Source organism: Morone saxatilis, unplaced genomic scaffold, assembly GCF_004916995.1.
Source record: "Morone saxatilis isolate NCDOM2014 unplaced genomic scaffold, NCSU_SB_2.0 Contig23, whole genome shotgun sequence".
NCBI lineage: Eukaryota > Metazoa > Chordata > Actinopteri > Moronidae > Morone > Morone saxatilis.
The window spans coordinates 4,397,200-4,419,126 of NW_023339796.1; the positions used below are offsets into that span (position 1 = coordinate 4,397,200).

Below are 21,927 nucleotides of genomic sequence, written 5' to 3' on the forward strand. Positions count from 1 at the left end.
ATCTATCTATCTATCTATCCTTCCTTTTTGTCAAAAACATGTCAATTTGAAATGATATTCTTTTATATCTTATAGTCTTTCTCTCAAAGTCTCTCTGCTTCTACTCTTTCAACTCTCCCTTTCTTTCGTTTTCTGTCCATCACTCTCTTTCTCTCTCTCTGTCTCTCCTCCCTTTGTGCACAAGACGGCGGTATGCGGTGAACCGAATGTTCATTATTTTCAAAAGCAGAATGACAGTCGTCTCCGCCAACACTTGGAGAAAAGTGCCGCCCACAACGGCTCCAGATGGAGGACGGCAAGAAAAGTTGAATTTTCTCCTCTCTTGCCTTCAACCATGATGGTGAAGACAAAGTAGATTCTGAAATACTTGGCAGAGAGGATGTGTGGATTCCTTTTCCTGCTTGTGTTGTTTTCACTTGACAGTTAAACTAGTAATTAAGCAAAAATGTTTCTAATTATATCTAACGGTGCCGGAATCTGGAAGAACACCTGTGGGAGAGGAAGATGTATCATAAAATTTTGGTTTGGCTCGGGGGCGTCCTGGTGGCTCACTAAACCAGATTGAATCTGACCTTTGGCTCATTTCATCCCTCATTTCATCTTAACTATCACACAAGCCATCGGTAAAAAAGAGTCTTTCTAACTCCCATCTTTGCTTTTAACTAATGAATTCTGGGAGTCGTATTTAATAATGCCTGCAAAATTTAATTTGCTTGACATTTTGAACTGACCTGAAGTACTGAAAATGAATCGTCACACAATATTATTTACCAGACTGACTTGAATTGTGGAAATGCCAAGGCTGTCAGAGTTAATGCAGACCTTATACTGCTGATTTTAAAGCAATAACGCATTATTATTTTTCTCATTGAATTAATTGCATTTCCATGTTCATCTCAGTAGGCAGCCATCTTCCCTTCTGGGGCTTCACTGCATATGTTGGAATACTTAATAGTGTGCCACGAGTACTGTTGGAATGTTAAGTCAATGAGGGGAAGAAATTTAATTTTATAATTTTCTTTTGGGAATAGATTTATTTCTATATTCAGCTTCTGTCATGTTTTTAAGTCTTACTCAGCATTTCAGTTATTCAAATGAGACTGAACTTAGAAGGGAAGACAGAGGAAGAGTCTGCTGGATGATACCATGGAATATCCCAGTGAAATATCTGTTGCTAGCATTTTGCCATCAATTGAAACATTTTGCAATGATTCACAATATCAAAAAGCTAATCATTTCAAAGTGCAAATAGATACATTAAGCAATGTTTTCCCTACAATTATGCATTCATCCAATCTGCCAGATCATTATTGGGTCTGGTACGGACCTTACTAGAGTAAGCAGATCTGATATTGGCAAGTAATAACAGATTCACATTACACATGTCTTTGTCAATGTCATTATGAAATTCTATGTTTGTGCACTAAATCTCTGCTGTTTTTGTGCCACAGCAATCTCTGGGGTCCTGTTACCTTACATAAAAGTGATTCCAATTGCTGGATGGAAATGTTCTCATTTGTACAAGCACATTACAAGCAATTGGTCTTCATATTGTATTGCCTTAACAAGTCCTCTAAACTCAACCACAAGAACTCAACAGCCGCATCTAGTTCCCCTCATCATAATGGCATCTTTTTTCATTGCCTTCAAAATCCATTACAAAAGACCACTATGGTTAAGGTGTGGTTAAATTTAGGCACCGACAGTCAGGGAATGATGGAGGTCACGGGTAAAAGTGGTGCTCTCCACTGTTAAACTCACAACTCCTCTGTTACAACATTAAGCTACACTTGCCTTAAGTGGTCACAAAAATAAAATTATCAATTCCCTCTGCCCCGATGGACACTGATGGGGAGAGTAAGTTTGATGCTTCTGGAAGGTCAATGTGAACAGAAGCTTTACAGACATTTGAGCTGCTGTGCAATGACTCTGAACCACTTTTGGGGCAAATCATTGCAAGACTGCATCATTATTTTTCCTCCAAGCTGCTTTCCATCAAAGCTTTCAGAACTGACCAAATACATTCCCCAATTCGATACACAACAACTTGCTGTACTTGTTATACTTGTTAGAAGCTCCGCCATTGGCCCTGAACTTCCTTGCTTTTTCTGGCTACAAGGTGAGCCCTGCAGCATGAAAATGCTCTCTCTCTCCTGCAAACTCTATAACTATTTTCCTCTCTCTCTCTCTCTCTCTCTCTCTCTCTCTCTCGCTTTAGGTGTGCCCGGTAAACCTCAGATCTTGGGCTTTGAGAGTGCAGTGCCGGAGGGGGGCAAAGTCACCCTGACCTGCACCAGTACTGGCAGCAAACCCCCCGCCAGGCTGCGCTGGTACCGAGGAAACCAGGAGCTGGAAGGTGAGAGACACAGTGCGTGTGTGGACGCTCTGTGTGTGTTTGTGAATGTGTGTATTGTCAGGTCAGATATGCTGGATCTGTCTGTTGTTATGCTCTGGCTTGTACTTATGCTGGATCTGTGTGTGTGGTAAAGAAATGGATGGGTGTGGTTATGTGTATGTTTGTGGGACAGTGTGTGTGTGAGTTTGTAGCTGCAAGGATATTTCGGAGGAATGCAAGGATGTGGTTTGTGTTTGTGTACGTGTGTGTTTCTCTGTGGGTTTTCAATAAGCTTTTGTATGATCCTTCAGTGTGTGTGTTTGTGCACATGTGCAAGTTTGTGCGCATATTCCTTTCCATTTTTGTGTGTTTTTGATCCTGTGTGTGTGTGTGTGTGTGTAAGAGAGAACGTAGCTTGTGTGTGTGATCATGCTGTGTGCGTATTGTGTCCTTGCCACGTTGCCTGCTGTCTCTCTGTGTGTCCTAAACCTGCGCCTGCATATGTGTATGTGCAAGTGCAAGAGCATATGTGCATGTGCAAGTGTGAGAGCATGCTGCTTGTGTGTGTGTGAGAGTGCAGGAACACGCTGCGAGTGTGTTGTGTTCTTTCTTCCCATCATTCCTTCATGTCCTGATCCAGTAAATGCGTGCCTATGCATGTATCCAGGAACTGTGTACGTGTTTTCTTTTATTTGTATTTTGTGTTGATGCTGACTTTATTTGTGCAAGTGTGTGTGTGTCATCCGTTGAGCTGCAACATATCTGCAACTGGGAGTGACACAACAGAGAGCGAGAGATAGCGTGGGTCGGATCTAGCCAGGGATAACGACAGAATCCAGCAATGAAAGGCAGGGTGGAGGAGAGGATGAAGGGATGAGGTCGAACAGAGAAACAGAGATAGAGAGAGCTTTGCATGAGGTCAGACTGACTGGTCTTTTGTTATAGATAAACGGGAGAAATGAGCAGGGAAGAGAAAGAGAGAGCAGAGCGAGGATGTCATAAGAGGACAAATTAACTGGCTTTCTTCTTACAGATAAACTGAAAATCACCGAGACGATTGGCAGCCTCTGACTCACACCAGTGGTATTGGCAGTGGGAACGTTTCTCCAAATTACGACTATGTTTCCCGTAACCCCCCCCCCCCCCCCCCCAGTCCCCCCCCCGCTTCTTGTTGCTTCATCAGTCAAAGGTTTTCTGTTTTGCTTTACCGAGCAGAACAAACATGTTGGAAGTGTTGTTTCTGTCGCCCTTTCGCTCCTTCCACCATCTGCCATTACCAGAAACTCTATAAGCTTTACGCTCTATCTGTACTGGAAGAACAGCGCCCTCTGTCTGTTTGCAAAGCCCTCCAGCAGATGTCCCGCCAAATCTACTCTGTGTACTCTGCGGTGTTCAGACAGGGAAATCTTCTTTGCAATGGTCTTTTCAAGAGTAATTATACTAATATAATATGGTGATATAATATGATAATGATTTATTGATGTGAAAATGCTGACACTCAGCTTGCTTAATGCAAAAATGCCTGTCTTATGTCCTGATGCTTTGGCAGTGTTAGTGTTTGCTGTAATTATGGATTGAAATGAATCGAAAGAATGGACTGAAGCTACAAAGAGAAGGAGGAATGGGAGAGCTGCCTGCCTGAGGACAGATTATCTGGTCTTTTTGTTACAGCTGAACTAAAAACAGGAGACAGAGGGAAAGAGGAGCCTAGAGATTGTTGCTTTTTTAGAGAGATTGGATTTTTGTTTAAAGGGTCAGCTCACCCAAAATACAAAAAGATGTATTTTTCCCTCTTAACCCTGTTATGGCTATCTAGCCACGCAGATAGTTTTGTTTTTATTTGTCCAGGTTTTGAGATATGCGTCTCTTGAGATGACTGCCAACCATCCAATATAATGGAGGTGAATGCAATTTTGTTTGTGCTCAATGAAAGATTGTACAGCAACATGCTTTTTCAGAAACAATGTTTTGATTACTCTGGATAATCAACAGAAGAGATCCAGAGGGATTAAGTTTATACTGGATATATATGCACTTCATGATTTATATCCAGTGCAGATAATAGTGTGAACTTTATGTGGCAAGATGGAAGGTAAAGTGGGGTTATAGGAGCTATATGAGCATGTAGCATATCTGACTTTTATGCTGGAAACCAGAGTTTGTAGTCTGGCATAATATTTGTTTTTTTCCCACTGTAACAGTTTTCCCCTAACCTTAACTAAGTGTTTTAGTTACCTAACCTTTACCATGCCATTAGGGTTTTTCTGTGTCTCTGATACAGCCTAAAATGTTGAATTGAATATCGGCAAGTACACAAATCTATGCACCAGTCCAGTATGCTGTAAACAGCTCCCTGCTAGTTTCCATTAGCGTCCTGTTTGCCTTTCTGAAGTCATGACCTGCCTTACTCTCCCTATGATTAGCTCTCCCTGATATTCTCACCCTAACCCTATCTCACCCCTCATGCCCAAACCTAACCAACCAGCGAAGGCAACGAGTGCTAGCCAGTCAGAGTCAGAGTAGGGTGGGGCATGTGCGCTGTGCTGCCACTGAGCACTGGCAACTACTGTAACATTAGTAAGAGCTAGCTAAATGTCAACAAATTGACTTACAGATAATATAAGAAAGTTCTATGGCATTCATTCTCAAAGGGTTTAACCTGAGCCAGGCCAAACAACAATGATAGCAATCCTACACATACAGCTGTCAAAAAAGTCAAGCATCAAGCACCTATTAATGGTAAATTAATAAAGTCCTTTCCTTGTCTGGTAAATTCATTATCTGAAACTCCATGCCTCATTTTGTAACCCAGGTTTTCTGTTAAAAAGTCCAAGTTGAGATAATCACTGATTAGTAAACTAAAATCCATGTGTAAGATTACTGCCAGTTTAGTTTGCCATGCGTGCCATAACCATTGTCATGCAAAGATATTGGATAAATAAATCTTTTTTTTAAAATGTTGGCATTGAATGTTATAAAACAAACCCTGTCATTGAATATAATCCAGGGTTTTGCTGAATCAGCAGTCTTGTCTGGCAATAGGGTTGCATCCAGAGTAACAGGGACATTGGTTCTGTTTAGTAATTTGTGTGAACCGACCCTTAAATAAAAGGGGAGAACACAGAAAAGTAGAGCCAGACAGAGAGAGATTTGAAAGAGATCAACTCGATGTGAATGATGGTGTGTTCAAGCCTCGCCCAGCCGTCCTGACACCGCACAACACCAATCAGTCATTGCTGGAACGACACACACACACCCCTTCGGTTTAACACACAAACGCTGGTAATGGACAGATGATAATCACACACACACACTGTCTCACAGTGCTCATCTCCGGCTAGATAGCGGAAGAGCACCACGGGTCAGCGTGCTATTATTACAGCTTCTCATTCATGCAGTTGTAAGCTACTTATGTGTGTGCGTGCGCGTGTGTACGTGCGTGTGTGCGTGTGTGTTGAAAAGATGAGCCCATAGACTGCTGCTCACCACTGCCTTTCTGACAGCTTCACTGACAGTAAAAGCAAAGAAGGAGAGAGAAGGAGCGAGAGAGAAGGGAATGAGGGTGACACAGACGTAGAGTGTGTGCGAGAGAAAGAGAGAGGGAGACGGCAAGAAAGTGACAGTGAGGGGCTGCAGAGAAAACAGAGAACAGAGAGTGAGTGAGTGAATGAGCGGGAATGTGTGCGAGGGAGTGATGGAATTGCAAAGAGGCAATAGAAGAGAGAGACTGAAGGAAAAAGAGAGAGCAGAGGGGGAATTAAGAAAATCACAGAAGAAGAAGCGAGGCAGCTTTGCGGCTGAGTGGGAACGCAGACTGGGGGCAGAGCATGAAGCGAAGGGGGACCAGTTTTAAAGAAGAAGGGACTGGAGAGCGCAACAGGAGAGAGGGGAGAAAGACGAGGGAAGGCTGATGAAATGGAGAGAGAAATCCGGAAAGAGGATTTAGATAGAGAGAGAGGGGGGAGAGTAGGGGAGACGGAGAGCAAGAGAGTGCGGGAAAGGGAGTGGTAATTGAGAAGAATGAAAGGCTAAGAGCTTTGAAGACTGTATTAGTTGTACTGTGTGAAAGGGCTATGGATCATTTAGTGACATCGATGTATTGGATTGGGGATAATGGGGATTTATGGTGGCACTTTAGGCCATACCGGCTAAATACCGGCCCAAATTGTCATAATGCAGGACGTGGGGCGGATGGCGAAGGGTACATGGGCGTGTGTCCGTATGGAGCAACGTAATGTAAGAGACGAGACAGAAAGAGACATTAGAGAAACAGACAGTGGCGGAAGAAGTATTCAGATCCTTAAAATAGCCGCAACATAATGTCAAAATTCCTCTTTATAAGTCCTGCATTAAAATGTTTAATTAGTTAGTCAGTAAAGTAATTAAAAAAGCACTACTTTTGCACAATAACACCTCAGAGATAGCTTTGTAATTATACCTGCCTTTTGCAGCTTCCAAACTAAAGTAACTTTGAGGTATGAAATGGGGCAGAATATATAATAAAGAAGATTTGAAAATTAAGTATAACAGAAGAAACAGTTCTCACATTCTTGATTTGTAATTTATACCCTTTTAAAAAGGAATAAATTCAAGTAAACCACAATCACAGCACTTTGAGGAATACAACAAATATAGGACTGTAACTAATGGTCATTTTGATTATTGATTAATCTGTGACATACTATTTAATTAATTAAATGTCAGGAAGTAATGAAAAATTAACATCACATTTTCCCATAGTTCAAAAATATGTCTTGAAACTGGTTCTTTTATCCCACCAAGCATCCAAAACCCAATAATGTTATATTTTTCAGTGATATAAAATAAAGAAACATTTGAAAACCTGGAGCCAGTAAATGATTGACATCTTCAGTTCAGTTCAGTTCAGTTCAGTCATTTTAATATCCTAGATGGGAAACTTGTCTTGGCAGTCAAGGGCACAACATAAAAGACAACACAAGTACAGAAAAAACAAAAGTACAATAACACAAGAATGTTTCCTACCTACAACATACAGAACACCATTATAAAACAATGCTAGAATTACAGGTACAAATAAGATAAGTTAAAATGACGTACATGGGTTTTTACTTTATTTCTTATCTTTGCTTGATAATTGATTTAAATGATTAATCAGTAGTTGTCAATTATGGTTTGCGAGTAGTTGACTAGTTGTTCCACATTAATATGTAAGCAGAATTAGTTGGAGATCAGCTTTATATAACTTTTGGAAGATTAATTCATAACATTTATAACAATGCATCATAATGTACAAGCTGCACATATCTGTTGTAATTAAAATTTTAATCTATAAAGTAACTTGTGACTATAACTGTAAAATGTAAAAAATGAAAGTTAAAGTAACAGGAAATGCAAATACAACATTGTACCTCAGAATGTACATTACTTAAGTAAATGCACTTAGTAACCTCCACCAGAGAGAGTCAAAACAGGAAGACGTTCACCCGGTAATCCAGTAACAGGACTAATTAAACCTCTTTCCAAATTAGATGACCTCATATGAACGCTCAAATCAGACTTTAGCGCTTTCACTGACCATAATCCGATTACGGCTTAAAAGTGATGACTGTTTTGATTATTTTAAAACCTTCCCCCTTATCCAGGGAAGCAGGTCTTTTGCTGAGCATGCATGGTGGTGTTAAGCCATGCGCTACTGTCTATTCACAGTTACACGTTTTCACACCACAGAGATGCCAAGTAGAACCAGAGTCTTCTACTTCTGGCGACTGAGCAGCTTCATTGGAGTAGCTGGGGGTTAAGCACCTGCCTTGTTCAGCTGGCAAAGATGTTGAATAATGAGGTTTATTCACTCATTCGCTTTGGCTGCCCAGAGTGGTCCAACTGGTCTTTTTAATAGTTATTTTTGATCCAGAATAGAGCTGCAACTGACTATTTCTTTCGTTATTAGTAAGTCTTATGTGTTAAAATGTCCACAGTTTACCTGAGCCCAAAGTGACACCTGTAGGTTACTTGTTTTATCCGACACAAACTGTCCGAAACCCAAAGATATTCAAGAGAAGCAGTAAATGTCACATTTTAAAAGGTCTTCAGTTCAGAGAAGAGCTGCAAATACTAATTTTTGAGAAGCAGAACCGAGCTAATGATTTTTACTTTATAAATGTCTTCATGATGAATTGATTAAATTGTTGTGGATAAAATGGTAAGGACTCAGCAAAGACTTCAAAAAGTTTTACTATAATAAATATTTTATTAGAATTTACTGCATTAGGATAATTTCTAAATTAGAAAAACGATCATTTGTATGGATCATTTCCTTGGCTCAGGTGACTGTTATGAATTAAAGTCGTCTAAACTGCTTTACTTTTAATTTTGTCTCACGAGATGTCCCACAGTTGAATCTGCATTAAAAACACATGAAGCTATCTCCTCCCGCTGGCAGATTAATTTCTTTGATTATAAAAACAACATTTTACAGCTACATTATTAGACTAAATGATTTTGGTTCCATCCACTAATCAATTATTTGACTATTGTTTCAGCTCTAATCCAGAACATACGGTCACAAGCACAATTCTCCAGCCTTAAACGTCCAAACAGGCTGGACGCAGTAATTGCTGCATCCAGTTGTTTGATTCTCCTAATATGATTATTTTATGGCAGATTGTACGCTTGAGGTTTGACGCATCAGCAGCACCAGCACCTCATCTGCATAGCATAACCACCCTGAGGGAAGTTAGTCTCAAGGATATGCCAATTGCCCACCTTTTTAATCGAGGAATAAGAGTTTTAATAAAAAAGTGCGGGCATATCATTAAATTTTTAGCAGGTGCTGGAGTATACTCCAGCTTAAATATTAAAGAAGGAGAATGCCGCATACTTCCACTAATTAATATTGATATTTATTTTTAATGATTCATTGGTCATTAAGAGCTCAACTTTAATGATATGATATGTTTTTGTCATGATTTGGTATTTAGTGAACTCTTGCAATGAATCACATGATAACGATATCATAAATTGATACAATAATTTGACCAGTGTGTAGGATTTAGTGTCATTTAGATGCTTTGGAGTGGTGTTTGTGTCCACCTGATGAATTTATTTCCAGTAATTAGTTTCTTTCAGCTGTATTTTAGTCTCCCCCCCTCGACTCCTGAGGAAAATATCTGTGTCGTAAGCTTATAAATGCTCCTTTGTGTGTGTCCACCAGCTAGTCGCTAACTGTGTCTGTTTGCCATTTGGAGTTGGACAGGCAATGAACAGCTGTCTGCTGCAGCTGGAAATAATTCTATGAGAGCTGTGAGTGAAGCAAACCAGTATGGCTGTGGGCATGAAAATGAAAACAATGAGCTGAAAGACACTGAAAAGCTCTGTAGAGCTACCAGGAACTTTAGAGTCAGGTGATAATTCATTGTTGCTTAATCTCTATGAGTCACCTCTTTCATGTAGTCCTGTGAGACACTGTTAATATAAAAATTATTATTATTATAAGATATTATTATAGCTGCATTTATTATAGTTAAAGGGTCGGTTAACCCAAATCACATACCAGTGGTATCTACTGTAGCCATGCAAATAGTTTTCATTGCATTTGCCCAGGATTGGAGATGCCTCCACATTTTGGTGGGGGTTTTTTTTAAAGATTATTTTTTAAGTTTTTTATTTACTTTATTGGATAGTAGCAGGCGAAGAGTGACAGGAGTGAGGCAGGAGAGTGAATGAGCAGCAAAGAGCCACAGATTGGAATCAAACCTATGCTGCTGCAATATGGACTTTGCCTTTTTGTACATGGGGCGTGCACCCTACCAGATGAGCTACCAAGGCACCCCGGTGCTCACAGTATTGAAAAACAACATTAAAAAAACATTCAGTAGCAAACTCTGGTTTCAGAAACAATAGACAATTCAGAATCAAAACTTCATTCATCTCCATTGTGTGTGAGTAGAGGCAGGATTATCAAAGATGAATATCTCAAAACCTGGACAACAAATAAATAAAATAAAATAAATCAATTGTAATTTGGGTATACGGACCCTTTAAGAGGTAGAATCTGTTATCTTGTATGTAATCCAGTTTAACACAACCTGTTACTACTTTCCGGTCCGATTTACTTGTTGCTCCCCTTGCAGCAGCTGACATGCAAATCTCCCTGATTATCTAATAATGAACTGAGGAAATGTGAATTATGAGTAAATGTGCATCACTGCTGTCTGGGGAAAAACTGCTTAAACTGACTGTATCTTATTTTTTCCTTAATGAATGTGTCGAGTCAGTTCTGTGACCCCTTGGGCCTGAAAAACTTATTAAAAGTCAATTGTATAATTTTGAAAATACTGTACACGGGAGTCAGTGAGTAAACAAACAGGATTTCTTCATTCCCAGGTCTGGTTTTGGAGATCCATGGTCTTTAATAAAGGCTATATACTGTCTGTATTTGTGTGTGCTGAGAGAGAGAGAGAGAGGGGATATTGAGACAGAGAGTGACGAAAAGACTCCTCTGAGTGGCGTAGGATTATTGAAATGCACCTGGAAAGTAAACTAATTTTCTCTGCGGGTCAGAGGACTGGTTATGGTAATAAAAAGAGAGATGTCATTAGATTCAGTGGTATTTGAAGAGTTCTCTGGAGGAGAAGAATGAGGAGGGGTCTGTGTGTTTGAGAGCGAGAAAGAGTGAGAAAGAGGAAGAAGTGTGTACTAGTGGTCGTGTGTTTTCCAAGCTGCTCCCCTGCCACTATCTCTGTCTCCTCTGTGTATATGTTATTCATGAGCTTGACCTACATGTGCCCATGCTTGTGTGTGCAGGCGTGTGTGTGTGTCAGTCCATGCAGGAGAAAGTGATAAGGTTCCGGTCCACTTTCCAAGATTCACCAACCACTTTCACGGTCTGACCACCCAGTTTGATATTTTCTCTTACAATAGAGTGCGATCTGCGGATGACAGTCTGTGCTGTGTTTATGCTTTCGTACTTTGTCTTAGTCCGGTGCTGCTGCTGCAGCTCAGACGCTCTCGCACCTGCCCAGTTCTTCTCCTTCCTCTTTTCGCTCTGCAGAATACCAGAAATGTGAAGTAAAGGGAAAGAAAGAGAAACAGCAACAAATGGAAAAGTGTCTATGAATATCTGTGCATATTTTGACTCAAAACTTAAACCATGAAAGCAGTTTTATCACTCGAAATAACCAAGTATTCCTGCAACAGATTGCCGTTAAGATGCTGTAGATTCTCTCTTTATTTGCCAAAATAAAGCTCTGTTCTTGGGTATAGTTGCCTCTCCGTCCTCAGTGATGGATTACATCATGTGAAATGCAAGCTGTCTCCTAAGCAACAGCGAGCAAGCGAGTCCACAGAAAGCTGGTCTTAGCAACATTAGATCTTTAGCCTCTCTCGTCCCTTTGGTGTCCTTCAGCATAAGACATCACAGACAAGCCTGGTTAGTAAACATGACCGTGCTGCATGCAGTTTACTGATGTTATATTACAGGGGTTGAAATTTCCACTTCCTTTATTCCTCATGAATAAGGATGTTGTGGCAGGATGAAAGTCTGACACTGCCTGGAGTTCTTGTTTATGCCTTTTTAGAAGTGGGTTATTTCAAGTGAATTCGACCACAATCACAGCGCTTTGGAAAATGAAAACAAATTTAGGGATGCCACTAATGGTTATTTTCATCATTGATTCATCTGAAGATTAGGTTTTTGATTAATAGATTGGTTTAAAATGTCAGAAAATAGAGCATAATGCCCATCATAATTTCCCAGAGATTAAGATGGTGTCTTCAGATTACTTCTTATTTCTGACCGACAGTCCAAAAACTGGAAGATGTTCAATGTACAGCAAAACAAAATGAGAAATGTGGCAAAACCTTACACTGGAGAAGCTGGAACCAGCACGTGTTTGGCAGTTTAGCTTGATTAATGACTTTAAACATGACTCAATTATTAAAATTGTTGTTGATTAATTTTCTGTTGATCTACTAATTGATTTATCATTAAACACTAAACAAATGTTAGAGGCCCATGTTACTGCTGTTAGTGCTAGTTATCTCGAGGATAGACTGCAGGGTTCACATAATCACATTTTATTTGATAAAACATTCGTATACATCATCGAATGAGTCAGCTTTAGTGCAAAATGTGTGAAAGTACATGTTGACTTACAGTATATGTGGCATATAGTGATAGATAGCAGAACAAAATACCCAGAGGCACAAGGTAGCTGCACAGAAGAGGCATTTTTCATTTAATAGGAACAAATGGGGGTCATTGCAGTTCTATACAGTTCTACAGCATGACACTGTCGCATCCTAATTACAGTAAAAAAAATCATTTCCAGTTTATGTGTGCTGTGTATTTCTGTATCTTTGTTGTACTTGTGTTGCACTAGTCCCTTGTTAAGATGCAGAGACCTTTCTCTTGACTTGTCTCATCCCCTTCCTGTCCCTCTTCACCTCAGGACGTCCAAACGTGGTGGAGTCCGTTCCAGACGATCCCACATACAACGTGAGCAGCGAGCTCACTCTGGAGGTGAGCCGCAGCGACGACAAAGCCCTCATCACCTGCGCTGTCGACCATCCCTCTCTCGCCCCGGGGGACAAGAGGAGCGAGCAGGCTCTGCGGGTGTTGTGTGAGTCAACTTGGAAATGGGGAGTGGGGAGAAGAGGGGACACAGAGGATGCTGGGGGAAGAGAGGAAAAGTAGAGGACAGACGGATGTGCGAGGGGAAGTGAAACCTCAAACTGCTGTTTCTTATTTCTGCCTTGCTCGTCTCTTTTATTAGGCAGTACAGGCACATTTCCTCCCTTTGCAGTTTGATCTTTGCTCCAGTAATTTCAGATTAGCTACCTGTAATAATGACCACACAGGAATTTAACCTTCCTCTGCTGGTGCACTTGCCCAGAGTTGAGTCACCGTGGATAAGAAGAGCAGGGTATCATCTGAAATGAAACTATAAATGGAGCGGTGTCGGAGTCTGTGTCGGTGCTGCCACCCTGTGGACGACACGGCAGTACTGCATCACCGATGGAAAATGATGTCGTTGTGTAAGGAGGTTATGTCATCGTGGGAGGCAGAGAGATGGTGACGCCTACAGGATGCAGATGGGAGTAGATAGAGATGGGGATGAATGAGACGGTGCTGTGTCCATGTCTATACGGTTATGACTCCTGTGTTATGTAATTATCCTCTGTGTGTGTTTGTGTGTGTGTTTGCCCTCCACTTACAGATTCCCCAGATGTGGAGATCATGCCCGAGAGCGATCTGCCTAGAGAGGGGGAGAAGTTTCATCTTAAGTGTTTGGGCAACGGCAACCCTGAGTAAGACACACACATATATCTACATATATATCTGTATGCATGTACACACACAAACCCACACGCTGATTTATATATATATAAATAATTTATAGAATATATACAGCAGATTGCTTTTCTGCACATGTACAAATTACAACAATTATTGACTTCAAGATAACATTTATAAAAAATATCAAATACAACTAAGTAATTAAAGAAAAACTTCCAAACAATATCCTTTATGCAATATCATTTTGTCAGCACATAAGTAAAATAACTGAACAACATGGTCTAACATTTCCAGGCAGTTTGTAACATAACTATGTCTGTGCCAACAGCTAAATTAAGATCATTTGAATAATGCTAACATTTTGCACGATTCTCGTAAGTTAGAGGATTTAATAATACATGTGGTACATGCTGTATGCCAGAGCCACACCAGCACAGGAGGCAGATGAGAGGCAGAACCTTGCTAAAGCAATTCTCAAATGAGTTTCAGTAGGGGGTTTATTGTTTGTTTACTGCAGATGGACCAACAAATCCACATAGCTTAACTACAAAATGTGTCTATCAGTGCCATCTAAAACAACTCGTATGACTGTTTTTTCTACCTAACTGCTTGGTTGAGGTTAGGGAAAGATAGTGGTCATGGTTACAAGAAAGCAACATTGACGGTTCCTGTGTTTAGTGTCAAGGTCAAACACTTTTTAAGATTCTACGATATCATGTTACTTCCAGCTTTGCTTATTTGCAGAACCACAACAGATCTCTGATAATGTGACATATTTTTGAGTAAACCTATGACTGATTTTTCTGGTGATGACAGTTTCGGATGGACAGTTAATTCAGGTTTTATGTACTATCTTTCTGACCTTGCACGTAGCTTTTTTATCATCTCTTCTCAGCCAGTACTTATGTAATCTCTCACCTTGAGCTTCAGGTGCGAGTTCTTAAAGTCCCCCTCCACTCAAAATGATGTTTACCTTCTTGTTCCTACAGTTGGATGTTTAAGCTCCACTGTGCAGAATGATGTCTGTGCAGAGTTTGACTAGAAGGATGTTTTCACATTCATCTGCTGAAAGTGGAAAGTTTCTCTGTGCTCATTGAAAATCGGATTTTAAGGGGTGGGGCGGTGATTTGTGACTTCACAAATAGTCAATCCAATATGCAGCTTACCTAAGTGTTATGTAGGAACTTGAAGCCTCCAGTGCACATACAGAATGGACATTACAGTAAAGCAGGAGACATCTAGCAGAGGCCAGCAGAAAATGATAGAATATGCATATTTATAGGTTCTCAAATTTTTTTAATGTGTAAATGATGTCTTTTTGGTGGAAAAAAAACATGTCAGACACACATTATTGGTCCGAGCAGACTATATGTATACATGTCTTAATACATGTCTGGAGGGGATCTTTAATATTATTATTATGTCTAGTAAATCTGAGTACATAACCCAATACATAATCATTGTTATCACGCCAATGGTTCCTCTAACATAGGAACTTGGCCTGTTTCTCTCTTACTGCAGCATGGATTGATGGAAGCTCTGACGCTAATAAACAGGGCAGTTTGGGTGCTGCTGTCCTTGCTCCAGTAAAAGCTTTCACCCCAGTCATGCAAAGGGTCTCAATAGATTTAATGGTCTCAATAGAGGCACTTTGTATCAGCATATAAAGAGGCAGACACACATGAAAACATACCCAAATTTAGTTCCTGAAAAGGTGTCAAATTACACGGCAGGTACACAATCACAAAACAAAAGAATCCTTAAAAACATGCCCACACACACACACACCTACATGTGCAAGTAGCAACACTAACAATCTGCACACACACGTACACAGAAACACACTTGTAAGCAATGACACCCAAACATGATCAATTTCTGACACCTTCACGTGCAAGTAGTCGCTTGTTCACACTTGACACCTACATAAGCACACAAATGGGCACAGTTAGTGAAAACACCTGCTCGTACAAGCTCTTGCGTGTTCACTGATACAGTGTGTACACAATTATTCTGATACTCACACACACACAGACAAACAAACAGCAACCCTCGTCTTAAATCCTGCCCACACAAATACACTCTTTCCCCTGGCCTTTCTGCATTATAGATGAACCTCGAGCCAACCAGCCCTATCGATCCACTCTCCCCCCCACCTCCTCCCTGCCTCCCTCCATCCCTCCATCATCGGGTATCTCTCAACCACTGTGTCACTCACGGCTCGTTCTCTCCTCTCCGTCTTGTCACGATGCCTCCTTGCCCTCCTCCTCCACCACCTCTCCCTGTCCTTTCCTATAACTCTCCTCTATCTCTCCTCACACCTTTTTCCTCTAAAATCCCCATCCCTCCTCCTCTTCCTCTCGTTCTGCTTCTATCACCCCCCCCCTTCTCCCCCTGTTCCCCCTGTTCCCCTGTCAGCTCATCACAGGAGTGGCTAGGAATAAGACTAGTCATTTAGTTTGATTGGCAGGTGGAACAGATAGGGGGCGGGGAAGGAGGAGGTGACTGTCATCGCATGTACGTGCTTTTACAGGCAGCGAGGGAGTCGATAAATTATAGACAGGAGAAAAGCAAGGCGTGACCAGTGTGCCACGGTCAGGGGTTCAATTCCCATGGGGACCACCTATGCTGGAAATCTATTTATTTTTTATACAGTTACACTTCAATTATGTATGTACTATGTAAGAAATAGTCTTGTTCTATCATAATAAATGTTTGTATGTAGTTCAAAATGGCCCTGATAGTGCAAGGGTTCAGGGTTCAGCTCCCACTGGGATCACCCATTCTAAAAATGTACTTAACTCATAGTACGCAGAGAGGTTTTAGATAAAAGCGTTTGCTGAGTGGCACAGGCTGGATGTAAAAAGAAAAAACTGAGGCTATAAAGAAGGGAAGAGAGAAATTGTGAGATCGAGGCAAAAAAGATGACATGGGAAGGAGAGGTAGAGAGGGAAGGAAAACAAACCGACAGGAGAGGGAGAGGTAGAGGGAAGCGGTGAAAAGCGTGGGTGGAGAGGAGACAGAAAGATTTGGTGACAAGCAGCGAATGACTAAGACAGAAAGAGGGAGAGCAAACAAGAGAAAGCCAGTGTGTGTATGTGTGTGTGTGTGTACGAGGTGGGGGGGGTGCTCAGCTATGTGCACCGCTGCCTGTGGATGAGCTAGTGTCCAATCAAATCAGATACAGGTTGCCCCCGCAGCTGTCAGTCAAAACCCAATCACCGCGACAACACCTTTCCTCCGACACACCCAGCCACTCGGATCCCTCTCCTCCTCTCAGGCTGCCCTCCCCAGTCACACTCAATGAACGTCACACTCCATTCTATGATACACACTTTTCTCTCCGTGGTCACATCCTGTCAGGTTCAAAAGAATAACTTACCGTATCAAATTCTATACTGTGTTTCCTTGACGCCCGGCGGCAAGAGCTTTCTAATAGAAGAGAAAGGAATTCGTGCTCTACATTCTATTATATTTTCCATCTATTCGATCAGCGCCGCCCCGGGAGTGCTTGCAATTGCATCACATTTCTGCGCTTAAAGTCATTTAACCAACTTAAACTCCCTAAGACTGTTCACTTAACACATTTACAGCTAAAAAGCCTTGCATAATTTTGACCTATTAAGTGCAAGCTTCCTTATGTGTGCAAGGTCATGGCCACGGTTAGAAAACAGCAGGTGACATGTAACAGGCTTACAGTAATCTGTAACCTGTAAGAGGTTAAGACCGGCCATATTCTACGGTATATTTCTATTTTTGTTAACAAACCCCATGCTGTTATAAATCCTCACTAGTGCACCGAATGTGGATTCATCCGCAGCTCAAAATAGTCCCCAACAAACGCTCTGTTCTCAAACTACCTCGTGTTTGAGTTACCTTTGCTAGTGTTCAGTGTTTTTAAACTGCAGTATATTGCAGAACTGTAGAGTTAGGTGATTAGTCATTCCCTCCATTGTTTGTGTAGAAAAAGTGTTTAGAGCATCTCTAATTGTGTCGATCCTCTGTATGAACCAGTGGCCTTGGCCCTGAGTGCCACAGTCGAGAAGACGGGAAGTGACATGACTGTACCGACCTTCCAACATTCAAATCTCTGACAAAAACTCACCTTTTTAAAATTGCTTTTAATGGCTAATTAGCTTAGTCTGATGTGTTTTTAGTATTTACTAATTGATTTTGTTTTCTTGCTTTTTATGTTTTTATGTAAAGTGTCTTTGAGTATTAAGAAAAGCGCTTATAAATAACATTTATTATTATTATTATTATAAAGTAATGAGAGCTGGACTAATGTATTGTTGATCTTCTCGGAGTAACATCAGACTCTCTAACTGTAAAAACACTGATCAGATGATAGATACTTTTAGCAGAAATAAGTGTTGGATTACAAAGTTTTTATACATTAACATAACTTAGCAACTCTTATATTAATAATTCAGCAAAAACACCCAATAGCTAATTCTTTAAGGTGATATTGATTATAGATGCGAGTGGGAGGAATATGCAGCACCAAAGTACCCATAATTGCAATAAAGTATGTCTTCAAGCATATCATGGCTTTTGTATAGTGTTTACTAATCCATGCATGCTAATTGAAAAGTTTCCACTTATACTGAGCTCATAGCCAAGACTAAAACACAAATTCTAGACATGCATGATGAGAATTATTGGTGTGGTTGGACCAATCAGCTTTCTGCACCTAAACTGCCTGCGATATAACAGAGATTGACTTTTGAGCTTTATGTTTAATAACACTACAGGAGTTACAGCCTGTAAATGTGAAGTTAATTGTTCAGTTAATTGCATATTATCTAGCATTTGGAGGCGGTGTGATACAACAGCTGATTACATTTTACTGCAGGTAACCAGACGATGTAGCCAAACATGGTCAGGGCATGCTTTTTTTCCCAACGCTTTATGGTTGAATATTCATTTTTAATTTGCCTCGGAGCAGCTGACTGAACACTAGAGCTCTTTTTTGCGTTGTTAGGTTTTATATTCCTCAAATGAAACACATTCAAAACTTTGAGCTTCCTAGTTAGTCCTCTTTGTCCCATGTGTTTGCACAGCAGCAGGTGTCAAGGGAGCAGACGATATTTCTCGTTAGCTTTCAGTCAGTTCTGAGGATTTTGCCCAGCAGCAGGAATAACAGATAGAGCTGTTGTAGGTTTTGCCAGCTAGATTTTTAAAATATTGGTTTGAGGGAACTCTGTCTGAGAGTTGTGTTGTTGCCTGCGTTTTAACAGTTGTACTGTACAACCACAAATAGCCACCTGGCGTCTATCATGAAGTTACGTATTGTATGCCTTCACGACGGCTTTGGTTGTAATTGACCTCAACGGGTACGCAGCCGGATACCTAGTGCTCTGACACATATTTACAACCAGACTTGGCACATGGCAACAGACCCACGCAGTCTACAATGAGATGAGTAAATGGTTCACACAGTCAGGATAGGCTGCAGTGGTGCAGGCTTGACTTTTTGATTTGGCTTTCCTGTGAGCTGGCATACATAACAGGTTTTAATGTATGCCGACACGTCCCTTTTCATCCGAGGCCAAAAGAAATGTTTCAGGATGTTGAGGTATGTTTTCCGGACACCAAAATGTCCACACTCGTCATGTGCCACTTTCAAGACGAGGGAACGAAACTTAGTTGGGACCACTATCTGAAAAACATCATTTTTTACCCCATCCTCACTCATAGGAACCCATTTTCTGACATTACATTGCTCTTGCACAACCTCACTGTGAGACAATGACAAAGGAAGCTCTGACAAAGATGGAACCTCAAAAACCACATCAGTACTGTTACTGTCAGGTGGCACCTCAGTCTCTGCTTTACGCATAGCGCGTGTAATAGCACAGGACGAAGAAACATCCTGCAACGCATTAGGATTCTTCTCGGAGACTAAATCAGATGGATAAAGTGTGACTACAGGTGAGGGAGGAGTGTCGGTCCAAACTCTGCTTCCAGCCAAACCATTCCCTAAAATAAGGTATATGCCTTCAATAGGCAACGCTGGTCGCACACCCACAGCTACCTCACCCTGAACCAGTTGACAGTTCAGAACCATCTTATGTAAAGGTACTGGGAAAACGCTTAAACCCATTCCCCGGCTGAGAACCAAGTCACCGGTTAAAGTGTCACTTGAAAAAGACAATACAGAGTCAACAATGTAGGAATTGTAGGCCCCTGTATCCCTCAGGATTTTTATTGGGACTTCCACATCACTTCCCACCAGCGACACAGATCCACCACGAATGAAAGGAGCATAAGCCTCCAAAACCTGTGATTCACAAGTGTGAGGGGTAAGCAACTCAGAGACACAATCTTTAACAGGTGCAGCAAATGCAACAGGTCTCACATTAGCTTTCACTCCCCTGGTTTTAGCCTTTAACACAGCACAATCTGCTTTCCAATGTCCTTTCTCGTGACAATAGTTACAGATATTCCCATTGTCAAAATTGGCACTTGCTTTAGGGTGAGGTTTGAAATGTCCAATTTTCGTTGAACGCGTCACGTCAAACGGAACGGCATCAAAACAATGTCGCGCACCAACATCACGAGCCACAGAGCGCTCTCTGAAACTGCCCTTATGGAGCAATACGTACTCATCAGCTGAAACAGCAGCTTCAGCAGCTGTATTCGTTTTCCGTTCCGTTATGTATGTTGCAATGCGTTCTGGAAGAATCACACAACTCATCAAAAGAAGCGACTTCTAGCGCAGTTAACCACCGCTTATAATGAGTTGACAATTCTCTGGCAAACTGCGTAAGTTTGACCATTTTTCTTCTCCCAGGACAAAACAAAACACTCTGAAGCATGAGGGCACAGTCTGCATCAAGCCAATTCCTAGCCTTAGCTACGCGTTCAAATAGCAAGAAAAAAGTGCCTGGGTCTTTTTCATTAAATCGTGGCAACAAGCGCACTTATTAATGTCAAACCGATCAGAAGACCTGGACAGCTGCGCGCTCACAGCCTCGCTGGACAATAGGCCTTCCCTCACCAGAGACAAACGATATCCCTCCAAATCTATTTTTGCTTTTTCGGATATCTGACGGATTCTCTCCATTTCAAGATGTTTTTTAACGTCTAGTTCTTGTTTCATTTTTTCATGGTCCAACTGCAAAATCAGAATCTCTTTTTGCTGCTCAAAAGTTAATCCATGAGTCTGAAAAGACACAGCAGGAGGATTTGGAGAAAAATCCCCCTTAGCCTCAGACATTATTCCATCTTCAATTAGCTTTTATAGCCGCTTTAACGTTCTCTTTGGGACGTTTTTCACCTTCGACGTCCACTGAATAATGTACAGCAATCTTGAGCCACTGCATTTATCCAGGGACTCCTGAGATGAGTCGGCAATAAACGCTTCAACTTGAGACATTACAAAGTATGTAACACAACAAACCAAGCCAACAACAAACTTTTACGCACGCCAAAGGACCAGATAGCCACAATGCCGTTAACTCGTGCGCACCAGAGGAACAAACCTCCATTCAGTTTGGAGTTTCCCCACTATCTAAACCCAACCGGCTAACTAAACTCCCCCCTAGTCACACACACACACACCAGCTCAACGAACCCAAAGGAGAACGTCTACAGCCTACAAAGGAAAACTCCTCACCATTTCACCAGACTGCGCACAAGCAACCTGCGAGTGTTATCCTGATCAGCTGATAGCAGCACAAACAACCGGCAAGCAAACAAATACTCAAAATGGCCAAATTCAGGTAAGAAACACTCATTCTGAAACAGTTTACTTACCCAACAAAGCAATCATCCAACGCGTCCTTTCCCCTACACTCTCCTAGAAGAGCAAACAAACTTTTATAGGCTAATACCTGCACAGGTAAACCGGAGAGCAAAGGGTCTATACCAGAGCGCACCACCAGCGCTGCCGACAACTTTACGCACACGCGCACCAAATTCCAAAGTGTGAGTTACCAAAAAAACTAGACCCTAGGATTAGAAAAATCCCCCAGAAAGTGGCCTACAACAAGCTCTAAACAAACACCCTACCGCCTGGTGATATACTGTAACCAAATACAAAATTTACAAATACAAATAATCGTGCACAAAACGGGAACAAACACAGCCGGACGAGCCCCCAGTTTGTCATAACCCGGCTCCTAGGCTATGACAAATACGGCATAGGACACAACAGATGTCTAGGAATGAGTGAATTTATTATATTAACTTAAACAACTGAGGATATAAATACAAATGTGAGGTGTGTAAGTCAGTAACATCAGTAATGTAAATGTGGATGTGTGAGCAATATGAAGTGTAAATGTTGTAAAGTGAAAACAAAGCAGAA

General features: G+C 41.2%; 1 protein-coding gene across 1 annotated transcript in view; it reads left to right on the forward strand.

Moving 5' to 3' along the window:
- cadm3 (cell adhesion molecule 3) overlaps window positions 1–21,927 on the forward strand; it is an 82,769-nt gene that overhangs the window by 52,397 nt on the left and 8,445 nt on the right. The window contains exons 4-6 of the mRNA XM_035671365.1: window positions 2,219–2,356; window positions 12,766–12,936; window positions 13,534–13,624. Of these exons, the coding sequence (XP_035527258.1) occupies window positions 2,219–2,356; window positions 12,766–12,936; window positions 13,534–13,624 (400 nt within the window). The remainder of the gene's footprint in view (window positions 1–2,218; window positions 2,357–12,765; window positions 12,937–13,533; window positions 13,625–21,927) is intronic.